General features: G+C 46.4%; 2 protein-coding genes across 2 annotated transcripts in view; both read right to left on the bottom strand.

Annotated features, from left to right (window-relative positions):
- Positions 1-6505, bottom strand: part of PACS1 (phosphofurin acidic cluster sorting protein 1) — a 55276-nt gene extending 48771 nt beyond the window's left edge. Inside the window, exon 1 of the mRNA XM_063317094.1 lies at positions 6316-6505. Coding sequence (XP_063173164.1) covers positions 6316-6371 — 56 coding nt within the window. The 5' untranslated portion in view covers positions 6372-6505. The remainder of the gene's footprint in view (positions 1-6315) is intronic.
- A 5274-nt stretch (positions 6506-11779) lies between these two features.
- Positions 11780-17080, bottom strand: LOC134506640 (cytochrome b-c1 complex subunit 8). The gene is made up of 3 exons (XM_063316895.1): positions 16955-17080; positions 15445-15609; positions 11780-11979 (listed from the first exon to the last, which is right to left on the bottom strand). The coding sequence occupies exons 2-3, from the start codon at positions 15593-15595 to the stop codon at positions 11885-11887; spliced, it is 246 nt and encodes an 81-aa protein (XP_063172965.1). The 5' UTR covers positions 15596-15609; positions 16955-17080; the 3' UTR covers positions 11780-11884.
- Between the last annotated feature and the right edge of the window lies 1 nt (position 17081).

Below are 17081 nucleotides of genomic sequence, written 5' to 3'. Positions count from 1 at the left end.
ACAGGAAGAATGGGCGTTCTTTAGGGAGACAGGAGCCTCCTGTCATGAGTACTGATGGCGAGCAGGAGGGGGCCTCTATCCAGGGGGGAAAACGCAGGCGTAGTACTGAGGAGTTAAGCAGCCATTCAGAGAGACACAGATCAGACTCGCCTTAACTTTCGGGGTTTATCTGTCTGGGTTTTCCCACGCTTCTTCAGTTTGTTAGGATTCTGTCTTACGTAGCAGCAACAAACACTAGAGACCTGCTCCTCGTCTCGGCGTGGTTCCTGGCTGTTAGGACACCTCCCCTCTGTTGGCTATGATTAAGCGGAGGTAGACAAGCACTTGCTGGGGATACTTCAGTTTGACTTCCTGTATTGAGGACCGTGGCCTATTGGCCTTTTCCAACTCTAGGACTTTATTTTTATTGTACCTCAGATACCCCCCACATTTAGGATTCTAGCATGCTGTCACCCCCTTCCTGCTTCAATAATGAAGCGTTGCTATGAAAACAAGATCTCCATTCACAAATCTGAAAAGCCACCTGAAACGACTGGATGCTCTAGTGTTCTTATTTGCCCCATGATGCCCTCGTCAATGTATACGGCCTACCAATCCATCACCCAAGGCTGCGACCCAACGTGTAGCGTCTGGGAATAAGCCTCACTGAAGTTTTTACTTCTAAGTCAACATACAGAGGACCAGGGTGCCCAAAGTCTTGTTTTCTCCCATTCGTAGCCCTTCCAGGGCAGATTATCTACTCCAGCAATCAAACCTTACCACTAAGTCACCTCCTGTCAAGGCCACTTGTGAATGAAGTGTCCCTACACGCTATACAGAAGCAGCATTAGGGTAAACGTACGGAAACGTTACTGTAATAGAACAAAACAGTAACCGAGGCTGCCAGAAAATGTATGTGCAGCAGGAGTGCAAATTTCATCAACAGGTCTAAAGCTTTAAATGATTAACTGGTGGATTTATTTTAGGTGGCAAAAGGTTTTTTTTTCCCTTACACTGCATTAAAAACAACAGATGGAACTGAGAGTGAAAGGCAGGGTTGTTTATTCTTCGAAGCTATTTTAGCTATGTACTCTTGTTTGGAGAATGGAAATGAAAACACTCAAGATGGCCTCTTCTATCAGAAATTATTTTTGTTTGTTAGATTCAAATTCTCACGTGTCTCAACAACAACAACAAGGTATGGGATTGGACAAGGGGCTGATAAAAGCTGGGGTGTTTGCCCCATGGATAGTGTTTTCCTTATGTTACAAGCAGAAACCTCATTTCAGTTAACCACACGGTGTCCCATGAAGAGAAGGACCCAAAATGGGACAGTCTGTTCCCAAGACACACCATAGGAGACACCAAGAGAAGCAGGCTACTTTTTTTTTTTTAAAAAAAGAATAAATTTAGGAAATGAGAGACTAGAAAATTTGTCTTATCCCTTCTGTAGCAGCTGATACAAGCTGGGAAGACTTTGAGACCAGTAGCTGCTTGTAACATGGATGCCGTCCCTTCCCAATTTCCTGCAAGATTGTTTTACTATCAAAGGTTTTCTTCAATGCCTATTTAAATGTAATTAGTCTGCTAATACACAGGTACTTCATCAACCCAAAAGTATTCAGCCAGGTGACAGTCCTATTAGGAAGGCTTGCAAATGATCACAGGTTCGGCGTCCATAGCTGCACGTGGTTGAAATATGACTTGTCGTATTTTTTCAAGAGGTCACAGACTGCATCTCTTATACCCACATTTTCCAGATAAAAGCATGGAGTGACTTCCCTACGCTGAAACGTGAATGTGTCAGATAATCGACCACCGCTGGACCGAGACGAGTAATGGTTTCAAGGGGGAGAAGAATAGACTATGAAACCTATGGAAGTCATAAAGCAACACTGAAGTCATATGAAACAGTGTTTCATTCACAGAGAGCAGTGAAATGCACAAGTCCCATTAAACTTTGTTCATCCGGTAAGATCAAAGCTCGCTGAAAAATGTCTTTCAGCCCCATATTAAAATGTACATTATGGTAGCAAAGCATTATACCAGTATCTTCGGAAAATGAATAGGGATTCCTTTACACCAACACAAGAACATGGGACTTAACCTGTCCTGAGTAAGGATGGTGAGCAGGGGGCTCCCATCCAGACTGTTAAGTGCATGCGTAGCACTGAGGAATTGGTCAGCCATTCAAAGAGGCACAGATCGGGACCGCCTTAACCCTTGGGGGTTATATGTCTGGGTTTTCCCACGCTTCTTCAGTTTGTTAGGATTCCTGTTAAGTACTAGCAATAAATATTAGAGACCAGTTCCTTGTCTCAGTGTGTTTCCTGGTTGTTAGGACATAACCAGCGGGTATCAGCGTTCAGGGCTAAAAGGGCAAAAATGTCCAGAGGGAATCTTCCAATGTGTGAGGAATTTGTATGGGTCAAAAGGAATGTTTCTGGAGATAATTAGGAGGGCCTGGAAGAAATGCCAGATGATCCAGAATGATCCATACTAGATTCTACTGCAACCAAATAAAATGCAGAACAGCAGGAGTGAAACAAATTGCGTGGATAATACGCTAGACCAATTATCTAATAAAGTCAAACGTATCACGCATTCTAGTGCCCCATCAGGACAACTTTTCACTAGCGCACTGGGCTAACCAGTGAGCCCAAGAAAACCAGAGTGCCTTCCAAGAACAAGGTAGGATTTTAAAGTTGTAAAAGAGGTTCGTTTATTGGAATTCAAACAGTCATCCAGCTCTGAGGTCTCTGACATTGTAATGGGCAATTGTCAGAAGACTGTCACAAAAACACTGTAAGAATCCAGTACTGTATGCAACACAGCCATTCTGCTTACAAGACCAACACCTGAAAATAAGGCCAAAAAGGTTATTTGCTGACACTGATGAACAAGCATTGGCAGAACCTGCCTTTCCACCTGAAGTTGGGAAAAAACGTCCTTCAAGAAAATTGAACAGAAAATACATGACTGTAATAAACAAATTTTTATGCCTAGCAGAAATAAACAAAGAGGGGAAAAAATGCGGATTTCCATTTATTGAGAACACATACAAATATGTGCTAACACTGGGCAATATTCCCTAAAAGCAAGGACATAAAATTTAACCGGCACCCCCATATACACGTGACATGACTTCCGGACAAAGTTATTCAAATTGCACTCGCAGCCATCTGTTTCGAAAGTATCGGTTTATATACACCGTGGTGGCATTTTGTTTGTCTGGAAGCATTTTCCTTGCTTTACATCAAAGGAATTATAGGGAGACTGCCTACTGTGACAACTGCTGTACTGTATATGGAACTGCGCAATTATTTCTTCTCTGAAAAAGCAAAGCCCCCTTTGCCGTTTTGGCAAATTACTAACATGCCAACCTACGGGGTTATAAAAATAACACGGCTAAGTATCCTGGAATGAGAAGGCATTCTGTTCAGTGACTTCCTCTGCGGCAGGAACTCGATTCCTGCTTTGGTGAATTGTGTCACACACTTTCTGGTGCAAGAGCCATGCGAATTAGCAGGAGCTGCTACAATCAGCTGTTACAGGGATGGATCAACTGCAGGGGCTGCAGGAATGCCTTGACTCTCAAGGGCAACATTCCACTGTTTAGAGGGAGGAAAACCGCCTTCCGACAATGGCTGTTTTGGTCCCACCCCCTCCAAAAAGAAGCATTTTTAATTGCCAGAGTAAATGAGACGCTGTAATAACGCCTGCTGCTCTTTGACCAATATTCTCTCTGCAGCAGAAGACAATGTCCTCCCCCCCCCCGCCCTATACATAAAGACCATCTCATAGTAAGGGTAATTTTGGCTGCAGCAATACCTCTGTTCTCCGTCTGTACATCAAATTCAAATCATTAGTTGATTTTTTTTTAATTGAAAAAAGTCCTGACAGCCATGCCCAAGGTCATCTAGAGAACATCCCACGATGCTACTAAATGGCCTGTCAATGGTTTTTAATTAAGGTATTGGAAAGCTCAGAAGACATCATACAGATTAAAAAAAAAAAACTGCAGAAACATTATTTTCCCAGTGTAAAAGTTCAAGGAGGGAAGGTGAGAGTCCTAACACCAAAGCTTTTGTGTTTGTTTTCTGAAGGAGGGAGCCTCGCACTTAAATGGGTCTCAGCAGGAAGTCTTGCTGAGATTATTCCTCACAGCTTTCAAAAAGCTATCTGAAACACGTACTGCAGTTTAAAGCCCTCCCCTAGATGGTGGAGGGGCCAAGAAACAAGGCCTTGAATTCAAACCGAAAGGACGTTTCTCTTTAAAAAAAAAACCAACAGTAAAATTGGTATTTCGCTGCTGAAACTGATCTTCAGACCTGTTGTGCATAATGGAAACGCTGTCCGTGGGATGCGGGCGACAAGCTTTCTCAGAAACCGAAATGCTGATAAACACAACACCAGGGATATTAGAAAGCCACTGGAGGTGTGCTTGTTAGCAGGAAAATATTGGCCAAGGAGGCAAGACTCTGGGTAAGGCTGGGGGTGTCTGGCTTAAGGGTCTGCCCTCAGAACAGCTTTCCAACTCCCTCCATCAACAAATGGCAAGGAATCCAGGGAAATAGTTACGCTAGCTTTCACTTAAAGGAGAGAAAAACATCTTTCTTGCAATGGGTCAGAAAAGGAAAGGCCACTTTTGCATTTATCAGAATATTCACCGCTGGGGTGGGAGGTCTGGATCTCTGGTTTGCTTCTATAAAATAAGATTTGTGAAGTGTTTTAATGAAACGACTTTCAGAACTCCCTTTTACTTGACTTCCTACAATTTCACCCAAACCTGTATGAGCTCTTCCTTAAGAAAAGCGGGCCTAACTGGCCCTACCAAAGCTCAAAAAAGAGGATTTATGGTAACAAAGGAACCGACGGTGAAGGCCACCTTCCTCTGACAAAGCGTGCTGCAGCCCACGAAAACACTCTCCTTTCAAGAAAGCGTGTCAGTCGGAAAGGCACTCCCGCACCGGGCTTCTGATTTCTTGTATGAATGGCCAAGAACCCTTACTCGGGGCAAGCACATCAGCCTGAAGCGAACAAGCAGCTCCCCCGCTGCCTAAGTTGGTCCCAAGTAGCTTCAGGCAAGAGGGGAACATCTCAGTAACAGTAACATTTCAGCACAACGGCCCTTCGGTTTAAGGAACTGCTTGCAAGTGGAACCATGCAGACGCCCCAAGTTGGGAGACAGACAGGGAGTACACGGGAACTTCACCATATCCTCAGAGGGAGACCGTTTAAATGCATGCCAAGTCCAGACACCCTGCAAACTCAGACTGTGTTTTGGGAAAGGAGGGAAGGAAGGAAGGAGGGAGGGAGGAAGGAGGAAGGAAAGAAGGAAAGAGACAGAGGAAGGAAGGAAGGAAAGAGACAGAGGAAGGAAGGAAGGAAGGAAGGAAGGAAGGAAGGAAGGAAGGAAGGAAGGAAGGAAGGAAGGAAGGAAGGGTAGATAGACAGACAGAAGGAGGGAGGAAGGAAGGATCTGGGCCTGAATGAATGTGCGGAAGGAAGGAAGGAAGGAAGGAAGGAAGGAAGGAAGGAAGGAAGGAAGGAAGGAGACAGAGGAGGGAGGGAGGGAGGGAGGGAGCAATTTTTTTTCTTAATAGACACAATGGTTGTCAAGGAACCCCAAAAAGTCCAATAAGCACGGGGAAAACCCACGCTAGATTTAAGATTATTTCCCATCAAGACGAAACTGTCTCCAAGCCGACTTCCACACCCCCCCAGGGGTTGAATTAACAAGCAAACACCAACAACTGTAGAAGAACCACACCCCTCGCCCGCCAGAAGAAGCGAAAGGGAGCTCAGGCCCACCCAGATGCTTCCCAGCCGTCTCCGCCGGGACCCAGGAGATCTGTGCCACATCGCCCTGTTTTATTTCTTGCTTTTCCCAGGGATGGGACCCGAAGCCGGCCCCCCAGACGGCTGGGCTCCCCCCTCCCGCCCGTCCACCCGCCACAGGGCGACCGCCCCTTCCAAGCAGCCCGGCCCCCCATTCTTCCCCCCTAGCCACGGGAAGGCTGCCTCAAAGCCGGGAGGGGGGCTGATCCTCGGGAGGGGGGCTGCTCCAAACACCCCCCTCCCACCCCTTTATTTAACGGCAGGGACGGGGGGCACCGAGGCGAGGGGGGAGGGCAAGGCTAGAGATATGGGGGGGCTTTACAGAAAGAAAAATGACACGCTTCGGGGGGGGCTGGGGCAAGGGGGCCCAGCGGGAAGAGGGGGGGCGGGGCCGCGCCCCTCCTCCGCGGACCCCACCCCACCCCCCGCGCGCCCTGCATGGCCGGGGATGATGGGAGGCGGGCTCCGGGGCCCCGACCGCGCCGGGCTGCTCACCTCGGCACGCAGCTGGGCGAGCTCCGGTCCACCTCCCAGGTGGCGTAGAGGTTCATCTGGACCGGGCGACCCCCGGCCGCCGAGCCCGACCCCGGCGGGGCCGGAGGAGGGGGCGCGCCGCCGCCGCCCCCCGGGGCCGAGGCCCCCACGCCGGGGCCGGGCGGGGCGGGCTGCGGGGGCGACGGCGAGGACGGCGGCGGCAGAGGCGGCGGCACGGACGGCGGGGCCAGCAGCTGCTGCTGGTGAGGCGCCGCCGGGGCCGCCGCCCCCGCCGCCGGGCACCCCGCGGCGGGCTGAGGAGCCGACGCCGGGGCGCAGGGCGCCGGCTGGAGCAGGGAAGGGCCGCCCGCGGAGCCCCGGGGGCCGCCCGCGCCCGACGCCCCTCGCTCCGCCATGGCGCGACGACGCGCGGGCGCTGCCTCCCCTCAGCCGCGCGGCGGCCGGACTGGCGGGCGGGCGGGCGGAGCGTTGCGTCGCCTCGCGCCGCGCGGGCTGGCACGCGGCGCCCCCCCGCCCCTCGCTGGCGCGCGCGCGCGGGGCGAGGCGGGGCGAGGCGGGAGGAGGAGGCGGAGCTTCTCGCCCCGCCGCCCCGCGCGTTTGATTGGCTCTGCGGGACGCGCGTCGCTCTCTCTCTCTTTTTCTCTCCTTCTTCTCGTGGCCCCGCCCCCGCCTGCCGGGCAGAGCTGGGGCTGCTCCCCTTCGCGTCCGACTCTTCTGCAGATTTCCGGGGGGCCCCCCCTCCCCGGTTCTTATTTTTCGGCATCCTCCATTCCCCAAATTGGAGGCGGGGGGGGGGGGGATGGACTTTTTTTTTCTCTTCCCCCGCACACCCAGAGACGCAGAGGCTGCTTTCTTCCGATCGTCTTCCCAGGGCGGTTTTGCATGGGAAGGGGGCTGAACAGGCGTGATTTATTTATTTTTATTCCTTTTCTACCCCGCCTTTATTCTTTTTATAAATAACCGTCGACCCCCCATGGAAAGAGAACTTTCCGCCACAAGGATCTTATATTTATTTATTGATAATGATGCTTTGTATCGTTCGTTTTATGGTTTTAATTTATTTTGTTTGTAAACCGCCCAGGGTCCCCCTCTGGGGGGAGATGGGCGGTGACAGAAATTCGAAATATAAATAGAATAAATAAATAAATAAACTCAAGGCGGCGAACATACCTAATCTTCCTCCCTCCACCTATTTTTCCCCACAACCACCACCCTGCGAGGTGGGCTGGGCTGTAAGTCAGTGACTGGCCCCAAGTCACCCAGCTGGCTTTCCTGCCTAAGGAGGGACTCGAACTCACAGCCTCCTGGTTGCCTTAACCACTAGACCAACCTGGCTCTTTCTTGTTCAGCTTTCTTTTCCAACAGGCAAGCTGGCCCCTTTCTCCTGGGGGAGGGGGGAGCCCTCCTTTCATTTCCCCAAAATAATCCCATTTGGGGTGGGGGGAAAGATCATCCCTTAAATCATTTTTCCAGCCAGGAATGGGGGAGTGGGGTTAAAAGGCAAGCTTCAGCAAAACAATTTAAATTTTGCTGCTGCCAGGGAGGGCCCCCCAAGTTCCATTCACCTTGGCACCCCTCAGAAGGGGTTAGAAATACCCAGCTGGCCTCCTTGGTTTGGGGAAACTTAAGTGCAGACTCGAACCCGCTTCAAGGATTGGCTGAAAAGGACTTTTGATTTGCTCTTGGGTGCCAAGCTTGTCACCCCCAAGTCCCACCATCGCCATCCAGCACGGCCTCCCTGCATTACAAATTAATTTTTATTACAGCCTGCCTTTAGCAACCACCCAGTCACTGACCATCTGGAGGCATATAAATTTAATTTAGGGTTGGTCGCGGAGTGTAGATCCAGATGTTTAGACTGGATTTGGCATTTTTATCCACCTATCGAGTCCTTCCCAAGGACCTGGGATAGGCAGATGTTTGATGTTAAAGGTATCGCTGCAGGATGTAAGCTGTTCCATGTAAAGCTGGCTTTTGCATTACTATTATTATTATTATTCTCTAGCAAAGCACCCTGGAAATCTTAGCTTGGGGAGACAGGGTTACAACCTTTCCCCTTCCCTGTTCATTCCATGCTCCACAGTCACAATGACCAGGGTTGATGCTACAGTCTGTAAAATAACATTTGAATAAGGAAGTGTGTTAGATGCTTAAATGTCATCTCCATATAGACTGCATGGAGAAATGTGACACATACCCAGATCCATATGCCTTTTTAATTACGTGCTTAGCTGAAATACTTTTTTTTAAATCCCTGCATCTAACACCCACAGAAAATCCTTGATTAGCAAACGCAAAAACAAAGGGACAATTTTCCAGTTTTAGCTGTAAAAGATTGCCCGTCACAGAATGAAGTCTCCAAGGGCCCCAAATAGTCTTTGAAGCCCCTACCAGAAGGATTCCACTTTTTACCATTTTTAGATCCTTCCAAAGCGGCTTTTAAATAATTAAAAATGAAATAGAGTGACTGTAATTTCAAAGCAAACTTTTCTAGAATCCCCGTCAGTGGGGAACTGGTGAATTTCTGTCTAGGGGTTTTCCTGGCAATTGATATAATAGTTACTTCTTCCATCTTCTGCTTCACAATCCTTAACTAGATGATGTCTAGAATTGAAGAATGCGCAGCAAAGGAAAGATTGTGTATGAACATAGCAGAAGTCCAACCAAATTCAAGCAGGGATAGTTCCTTTGTATACAACCTATTACACAGCAAGGCAAAGCCCAGAGAATTTGGTTTTTGAGGAGAAACTCCTTTAATAATGATTTGAATAGAAATTTGCAATAATCGCAGAAGTCCAAAGCACTGTGTAAAAATTTTAAGTAGCAGTTAGTGGCTGGGGGAAAAAAGGGGGGAATGCTTTTTTTAGAGTGTTTTTATCTTTTTTGGTTTGTCTCTTTCGCCTTTAAATTTTTTTAAAACATCTTTCTATGACCGTATTTTCATTTCAATCTTTGCTCTAGTTTGTTTTATGAATGTATATGTATTCTTTCCCGTTCTCTTTGATTTTGCTGTTTTTCTGTTGTTTGTCTTAACATTTAATTATTTTTTTAAAAAAGAGATAATATTTTCCAGGGGTCTTCTTGTTATAGAAGAAGAGCCACGGACAATTATAAATGATATACAAATAAAATTATGGCATTTCTTCCCTATTTAAGAGCATGTAGGCATATTGATTTTTAAACAAGCAATGCGCGGAAGTGGAAGAAGACAATAGAATAGCAAGGACAAGAGACCTCTTCCAGAAAATTAGAAACATTGGAGGTAAATTCCAGGCCAAAATGGGTATGATCAAAAACAAAGATGGCAAGGACTTAACAGAAGAAGAAGAGATCAAGAAAAGGTGGCAAGAATATACAGAAAACCTGTATAGGAAGGATAACAATATCGGGGATAGCTTTGACGGTGTGGTCAGTGAGCTAGAGCCAGACATCCTGAAGAGTGAGGTTGAATGGGCCTTAAGAAGCATTGCTAATAACAAGGCAGCAGGAGACGACGGCATCCCAGCTGAACTGTTCAAAATCTTGCAAGATGATGCTGTCAAGGTAATGCATGCTATATGCCAACAAATTTGGAAAACACAAGAATGGCCATCAGAGTGGAAAAAAATCAACTTATATCCCCATACCAAAAAAGGGAAACACTAAAGAATGTTCAAACTATCGAACAGTGGCACTCATTTCACATGCCAGTAAGGTAATGCTCAAGATCCTGCAAGGTAGACTTCAGCAGTTCATGGAGCGAGAATTGCCAGATGTACAAGCCGGGTTTAGAAAAGGCAGAGGAACTAGGGACCAAATTGCCAATATCCGATGGATAATGGAAAAAGCCAGGGAGTTTCAGAAAAACATCTAGTTTTGTTTTATTGACTATTCTAAAGCCTTTGACTGTGTGGACCATAACAAATCGTGGCAAGTTCTTAGCGGTATGGGGATACCAAGTCATCTTGTCTGCCTCCTGAAGAATCTGTATAACGACCAAGTAGCAACAGTAAGAACAGACCACGGAACAACGGACTGGTTTAAGATTGGGAAAGGAGTACGGCAGGGCTGTATACTCTCACCCTACCTATTCAACTTGTACGCAGAACACATCATGCGACATGCTGGGCTTGAGGAATCCAAGGCTGGGGTTAAAATCGCTGGAAGAAACATTAACAATCTCAGATATGCAGATGATACCACTTTGATGGCTGAAAGCGAAGAGGAGCTGAGGAGCCTTATGATGAAGGTGAAAGAAGAAAGTGCAAAAGCTGGCTTGCAGCTAAACCTCAAAAAGACCAAGATTATGGCAACCAGCTTGATTGATAACTGGCAAATAGAGGGAGAAAATGTAGAAGCAGTGAAAGACTTTGTATTCCTAGGTGCAAAGATTACTGCAGATGCTGACTGCAGTCAGGAAATCAGAAGACGCTTAATCCTTGGGAGAAGAGCAATGACCAATCTCGATAAAATAGTCAAGAGCAGAGACACCACACTGACGACAAAGGTCCGCATAGTTAAAGCAATGGTGTTCCCCGTAATAGCATATGGCTGCGAGAGCTGGACCATAAGGAAGGCTGAGCGAAGGAAGATCGATGCTTTTGAACTGTGGTGTTGGAGGAAAATCCTGAGAGTGCCTTGGACTGCAAGAAGATCAAACCAGTCCATCCTCCAGGAAATAAAGCCAGACTGCTCACTTGAGGGAATGATACTAAAGGCAAAACTGAAATACTTTGGCCACCTAATGAGAAGACAGGACACCCTGGAGAAGATGCTGATGCTGGGGAGAGTGGAGGGCAAAAGGAAGAGGGGCCGACCAAGGGCAAGATGGATGGATGATATTCTAGAGGTGACGGACTCGTCCCTGGGGGAGCTGGGGGTGTTGACGACCGGCAGGAAGCTCTGGCGTGGGCTGGTCCACGAAGTCACGAAGAGTCGGAAGCAACTGAACGAATAAACAACAGGCATATAGATAAGGAAATTCTATTTGATTTAAAATATTTTAAAAAATATTTACTTTATATCCCGCCTTTATTATTTTTATAAATAACTCAAGGCAGGGAACATACGTAATACTCCTTCCTCCTCCTATTTTCCCCACAACAACAACCCTGTGAGGTGGGTTGGGCTGAGAGAGAGGGACTGGCCCAAAGTCACCCAGCCGGCTTTCATGCCTAAGGCAGGACTTCTTTTGGCCAAGATTAAGTACTTTATGTGGTCAACTTTATCTTTCTAAAGTTGGGATTTTTTAAAACAGTAAGTGAATTGTTTTGTTTTTTTAATTTCACAAAGCTCAGCGTTTGTGGGGGGTCTCTCTAAGCATTCCCCAGCCAAAATTTAGCTCTGGTGTATGACAGTCAACGTCAGCAGCACAATTTCCCACCCAGTTTGGGTGAAAATATGCAGCCTCCTTCACAAATATATTTTATCGGGGAGAAAAGTTGTGTATCCCTTGACGAAGTTTAAAGAATTGCACCCAAGGAGTAATATACAGAGGTTTATTGAATCGATCTGCTCTTGCAAACACACAAGGTATCTTCAGAACCAAGCAGAATAAAATCCGGCAGACGGTTTCTTTCCACCAATCTTCTTAGATATCATTTGCGTAGTCAGCTGGGTTCTTCTTTTTCAAGTTTTGATTGTATTCATTTGCCCAGGAATAAACAAGGTATGCCACGACAAACTCTTAAAAACACAGAAGAAAATGAAAGCTTATGATTGCATTTCAGCATTCAAAGTAACCAAACCCAGTTTGTTCAGCTCCATGACCTCCTGCTGTCTAAAAGGCTTTCCATCCACAGCTCAATGCCCGTTCTCTTTCATTTGCCCAGTTATAAATGCATTTTTAAACCAAAACCTTTGCCTCTACCTATCAATCATATCTATATATTATTTATTTAAGATGGTTGCTTCTATTGCATTGTTTTATTGCTTTACTGTATTTTAACTGGTATTTTATTCTTGTTTTGTTGTAAACCTCCCAGAGTCGCGCTCTGAGTGAGATGGGCGGCGACTGAATTTGAAATATAAATATAAATAAAATATAGCCACCCATCTCACCGAAAAGGGACTCTAGGCAGCGCACAATAAAAACAATCATAAAATCAAAATATTAAAACACAGTCGAGACATCAACAATATTATTAGTAACACGAGAGTTGAAAAAACTGATGTTCAAAACAATGCAGCGTCTCATTAAATCGCCATTTCCTTGAGAACCCCAAGCCTGCTGACGCAGCGGTGTTTTAAGGGACCTCCGGAGGGAGATCAAGGATGGGGCCAATCTCACCTCTTAACATTAAAATTATAAGCTAAGAAGGCCTACAAGCAATAATTAACAGCACATCCTTCCCTTGTTTTATATTATCCCAGCAAATGTGACCCCAGACTGTTCCTTTTAAACAGGGTGGGGAGCCTGCAGTCCTTCAACTATTACTGAACATCAAAAGAAAAGCCACCGTGGTGTGGTGGCGAAGGTGTTAGACCAGGACCCTTTCAATCATCCTGTCCCACCTCACAGGGCTGCTGTTGCTACAGAGAAACTTTGTGGAAGGAATGATATAGAAATCCATATAATATAGACACAGGCAGACATCAAGAGCAAAGCCAGGAGGGGGTATTGTGGCTGCGATGGGCCAGCACCGGAGAAACCCAGTTCAAGTCTTCCCTTAGCCGCACAAGCTAAGTGACTCTCTCTCTCTGGCCAGCCTACCTCACAGGGTGGTTGTGGGGGGAATAGTAGGAGGGAGCCCTGTGTCTGCCACCTTGAACTTCCGTACAAAAACGGTGGGATGTAAACCTAATAAATAAATAAATAAAACTCCCATCCACGCTAGCTGGGGCTAGTGCAGATTGGAAGCCAAACCTCCGGAATTATAAATTTCCTGGGCTTGTTTGAGAACTTTTATACATAGTGGGTTGATCAAGACAGAAGTGGGGGTGGGCTTTCTTTGCGTGAAACAGAAAAGAATGAAATCAAGGTGTAGGGATCTGATAGTGTGCAATATTAACTGATAATAGAAAAAAATGGATGTTATGTTGTAACTGTTATAGGTGGAACGTACATTAAACCCTTACTCTACAGTTGTTAAAGATGACAGAAATCATCCTTTTTTTGGTATTTGTTTCTTTTCTGTTGCTTTCCACATTTCCGTTCTCTCTTTCCTTTATCCTTTTCTCTTTTTTATTCTTTTTCTGGAGTATTAGTTTCTGCTAGATTTTATCTCTTGGTTTTAAAAGTTAATAAAGTTATTTTTTAAAAAGATAGAATCGGGGGTACAGCAACCATCTTCTCCATTTCCATAAGGACTACTAAATTCTAAATCTATCCCAGGCTATTTATTTATTGGATTTTTAAGGCCACCCAGCTCTGGGCAGCTTGCAATATTTCAAATGGGACTGTGGAGCCTAATTGCTCCTTTCTCCTGTTCACCACTTCACTCTGATTGTTACAGGTCTATAGAAAAATCTCCTTTGTTCCAAAACCTGAACGATTGCTCTTTTATTTCACGACGCAGTTTAAAGTTAATGCAATGTTCAGTTTTACTGGGGCATTAGAATGGTGGAATACAAGAACATGGACTTATGCTGCAGACCTACCCAAGATAAATATAATTTTTTCCATTGCTTCCAAGTGTTCCCCTCCCTGATGTCTAAATGGCAAGGCCTAAAGTTGAATTCCACCCTCACTGATGCACAGATTATGCTAATCAAAATGCTATCAATCCTGAAGCTCTTAATGCATATTATATGGATTACCCTAATCGCCGCTAAAGCTGGTTGCGTATATTCAAACGGCTGCACGCAAACACTAGCAGCCAGAATTATCAGTAGGGCAGATGACTAATCCTTAACCAGACTTTATCACAGCAATAAAGGAATTGAGAATAGAGGCAGAGAAGATGCAGTTGGCTCGTCTGTCACAGCCACCAAGCCTCTGTTTTGGCTTGCTTGCCTAGACAGGTTAATTAATATTTTAATCACATGTTGATTAATTGAATTGCTTCATTGTTTACCTCATTTGTTTTCGTCAAGTGCGAAGAACGGCATAAATACACCTTTAAAGAGAATTTAAAGGACGGGAAGATTCGGATTTCATTCGGCTCTCTAGCCCCACCTGGCGTTCCTATCAGGAACTTTGACAAATAAATGAATCCCAGCTTCTGCTCTTCCCAGGAGAATGGAAACTGGAAGAAGATATTCCCTTTCTGTGCCCTCCACTATAACACTCCAAGGATTCCACAGTCAGCAAGAGAAGGGGAAAGATATTTTAGGGATATAAATCCACGTGTGAGACGGAAAGGGTGGAGGGAGAAAATTTCAGGAAATTCAGGTCCGATCAAAGGAAGGATTCAACAGAAGAGAGAGATGGTTTATTTAAAGCAGGGGTGACCCCAGTTTAGGTGGTTTTTAAAGGAAATAAGATGAAAGAAAGGGTGACTGGTGTCCTGAGAACAGCCGGTCTCAAATTTGGGTGCTGGCCTCAAAGGGTGAACGTCAGAGCCCACACAGCACCTGCTGGGAAAGCCTTCTTGGCGTCCCATCCCAGGAAAAGACCCATTTAGTTTTGAAATGGCCTGTGGGAATGACCTTGAGGAACAGAAGGAAGAGCAGCAGCCAAGACAAGGGCCAGAAAAGTGAAATCTGAGCCCAGAGCAGAAATGTAATTTGAGAAAGCGTCTCAGATTTGACCCTCCCTCGTTCTCCTTAGGATAAAGGCGGGGGGTGGGGGAGGCACATTCAGAGTTGCAATTTTCTGTTGCTGTGATCCTATAATAAAAGTTGTTTTAGCATGCATGGCTTTGTTGTTCAGGTCTGGTCTACCTCAAAGGGCTGACAAGTTGAAGCTATCCCCACTCTGTATACATCCTTTCCTGCACAATGGAGAGGGAAGGAACAGCCGATCCTCGTCATCCCTCTCAACTGTACAATTCTATGCTCGAAATAAGATGCTGCCCTTCAAATGTGGCCTGCCGCCCCACCTTGCCCGAATAACAAAGGGCTAATTTCAGAAACCTAAGGGGCCAGTCCTCAAGAGTAAAAGCGGTGCAAAAGCAAAACTTTAGGGCACCGTTTCTCAACCTAGACAACTTTAAGAAGTGTGGACTTCGACTCCCCGAATTCCCCAGCTTTCACGCCCTCCCCACTTACGAGGTGCCACCCGGAAGAACGATGATCTAATTCGCCTCCAAGTGTTTAAGATTCTCTGAGAGTAGCTGGGGAAGAGTTTTTGTTCAAATGGAGACAGGTAGTAGCTGACGACATGCCTCGTTTTCATCAGGTTTCCAAACTGTTTACCCATCGTGGCAGGTTGTTCTGTAAAAAGGGAAAAAGATGAAACAGTCAGGTTGGTACATGTTTGTGAAGAGAAGCACATTCTTGCAAGGAGAGCCAGTTTGGTGTGATTAAAAGCACTGGTTATAAACGGGGAGGCCGTGAGTTCTAGTCCTGCCTTAGGCATGACGCCAGCTGGGTGACTTTGGGCCAGTCTCTCTTTCTCAGCCCGAAGGAGGAGGCAATGGCAAACCACTTCTGAAAATGTTGCCAAGAAAAGTTCACAGACTTGTCCAGCTAGTCACCAGGAATCAAGACTGACTTGAAGGCGTGCGCACACGCACACACACGCACACACGCACAAAATTTACAGTTGGAAAAGCGTCATGGAAGATTATTTGAATATATGATTACTGCGTCGAGATTATTATATGCTCGAAGATGGGAAGATCTGGCATTACCCACCTGTGGAGGGATGGTTGCTGAAACTGACGGATCTTGCTGAGATGGATAAACTGACTGCTTTGATTAGAGAAAAAACACTTTCTACATTTATTGGTGACTGGAAACCCCTTATGGACTTTTTGCATAAAAATGAAAAAAAAAACGAACTTGGGATTTACGGTTTTGATGATTAGACAGGATAGATTATAGAAAGAAGAGAGTCACGATGTAGCTTTAGAGAGAGGGGTTAAAATATCATTGTACTTATAACCGCTGCGAAGAGTATCAGAAGCTACTTCTTTAGGTCTTTACAACTTTCTTCATATCTTGCTCTTTTTTCCTATTTTCTGATTGCATTTTTAGCTTTTTCTGGCCTTTCTTCCTTTTGTAGCTTTTTCTGTTCTAATTTAGTTTGCTGCCCTTTTTATTTTTGTTCTAGTAATAATAAAAGGGGTCTCTGAGGTATTCCTCTGCAGAAATGTAAAATTTCCAGAAATTCCCTACACGCACAAACACAAACACACACACACACCCCATACAAGACTAAATAGGTTTTGGAGTGCCAAGTGGGGGTGTTTCCTCAACCCCAAGTGCCTTTTACGGCTCGAACGTGACCCAGACGTCGCCAACGTGCACGGGAAGGAAAGGGATCCGCTCCCACGGGCGAAAGCTGCGTCCTGACGGGCACCCACAATCCGCGCCCGTCCCGTTATGGCGTTTATAACACCTGCAAGGGCCAGGATGGTGCGGCGGGGAGGGGGCTGCCCGGGCACCGAGGGGGGCCAGGTTCGAGTCCGGCCACGGAAGCCCGCTGGTGGTCTTGGGGCTCCGACCGGTCTACCTCGCAGGGCTGTCGTGGCGGGCCAGAATGGCAGGGGCTCCGGCCAAGGAACGTGGCAGCTACGCGGAAACCTGCCCAGAATTAAGATTTAGCGGGCGTAACCTTAGCTCCCGGCAGGCGGAGACCCGAGACCCGTTCCGACGATCTCCTAAGCGCCTCCGTAAAAGTCACCCTCTTCTCCTCCAGCGCCAGCCACCCCTTCCGCTTCCGGGTTGTGGCGTCACTTCCC

This window comes from Candoia aspera, chromosome 17, assembly GCF_035149785.1.
Source record: "Candoia aspera isolate rCanAsp1 chromosome 17, rCanAsp1.hap2, whole genome shotgun sequence".
Lineage (NCBI taxonomy): Eukaryota > Metazoa > Chordata > Lepidosauria > Squamata > Boidae > Candoia > Candoia aspera.
The sequence above is the reverse complement of the archived record's forward strand: the minus strand, read 5'-3'. Positions and strand labels throughout refer to the sequence as shown.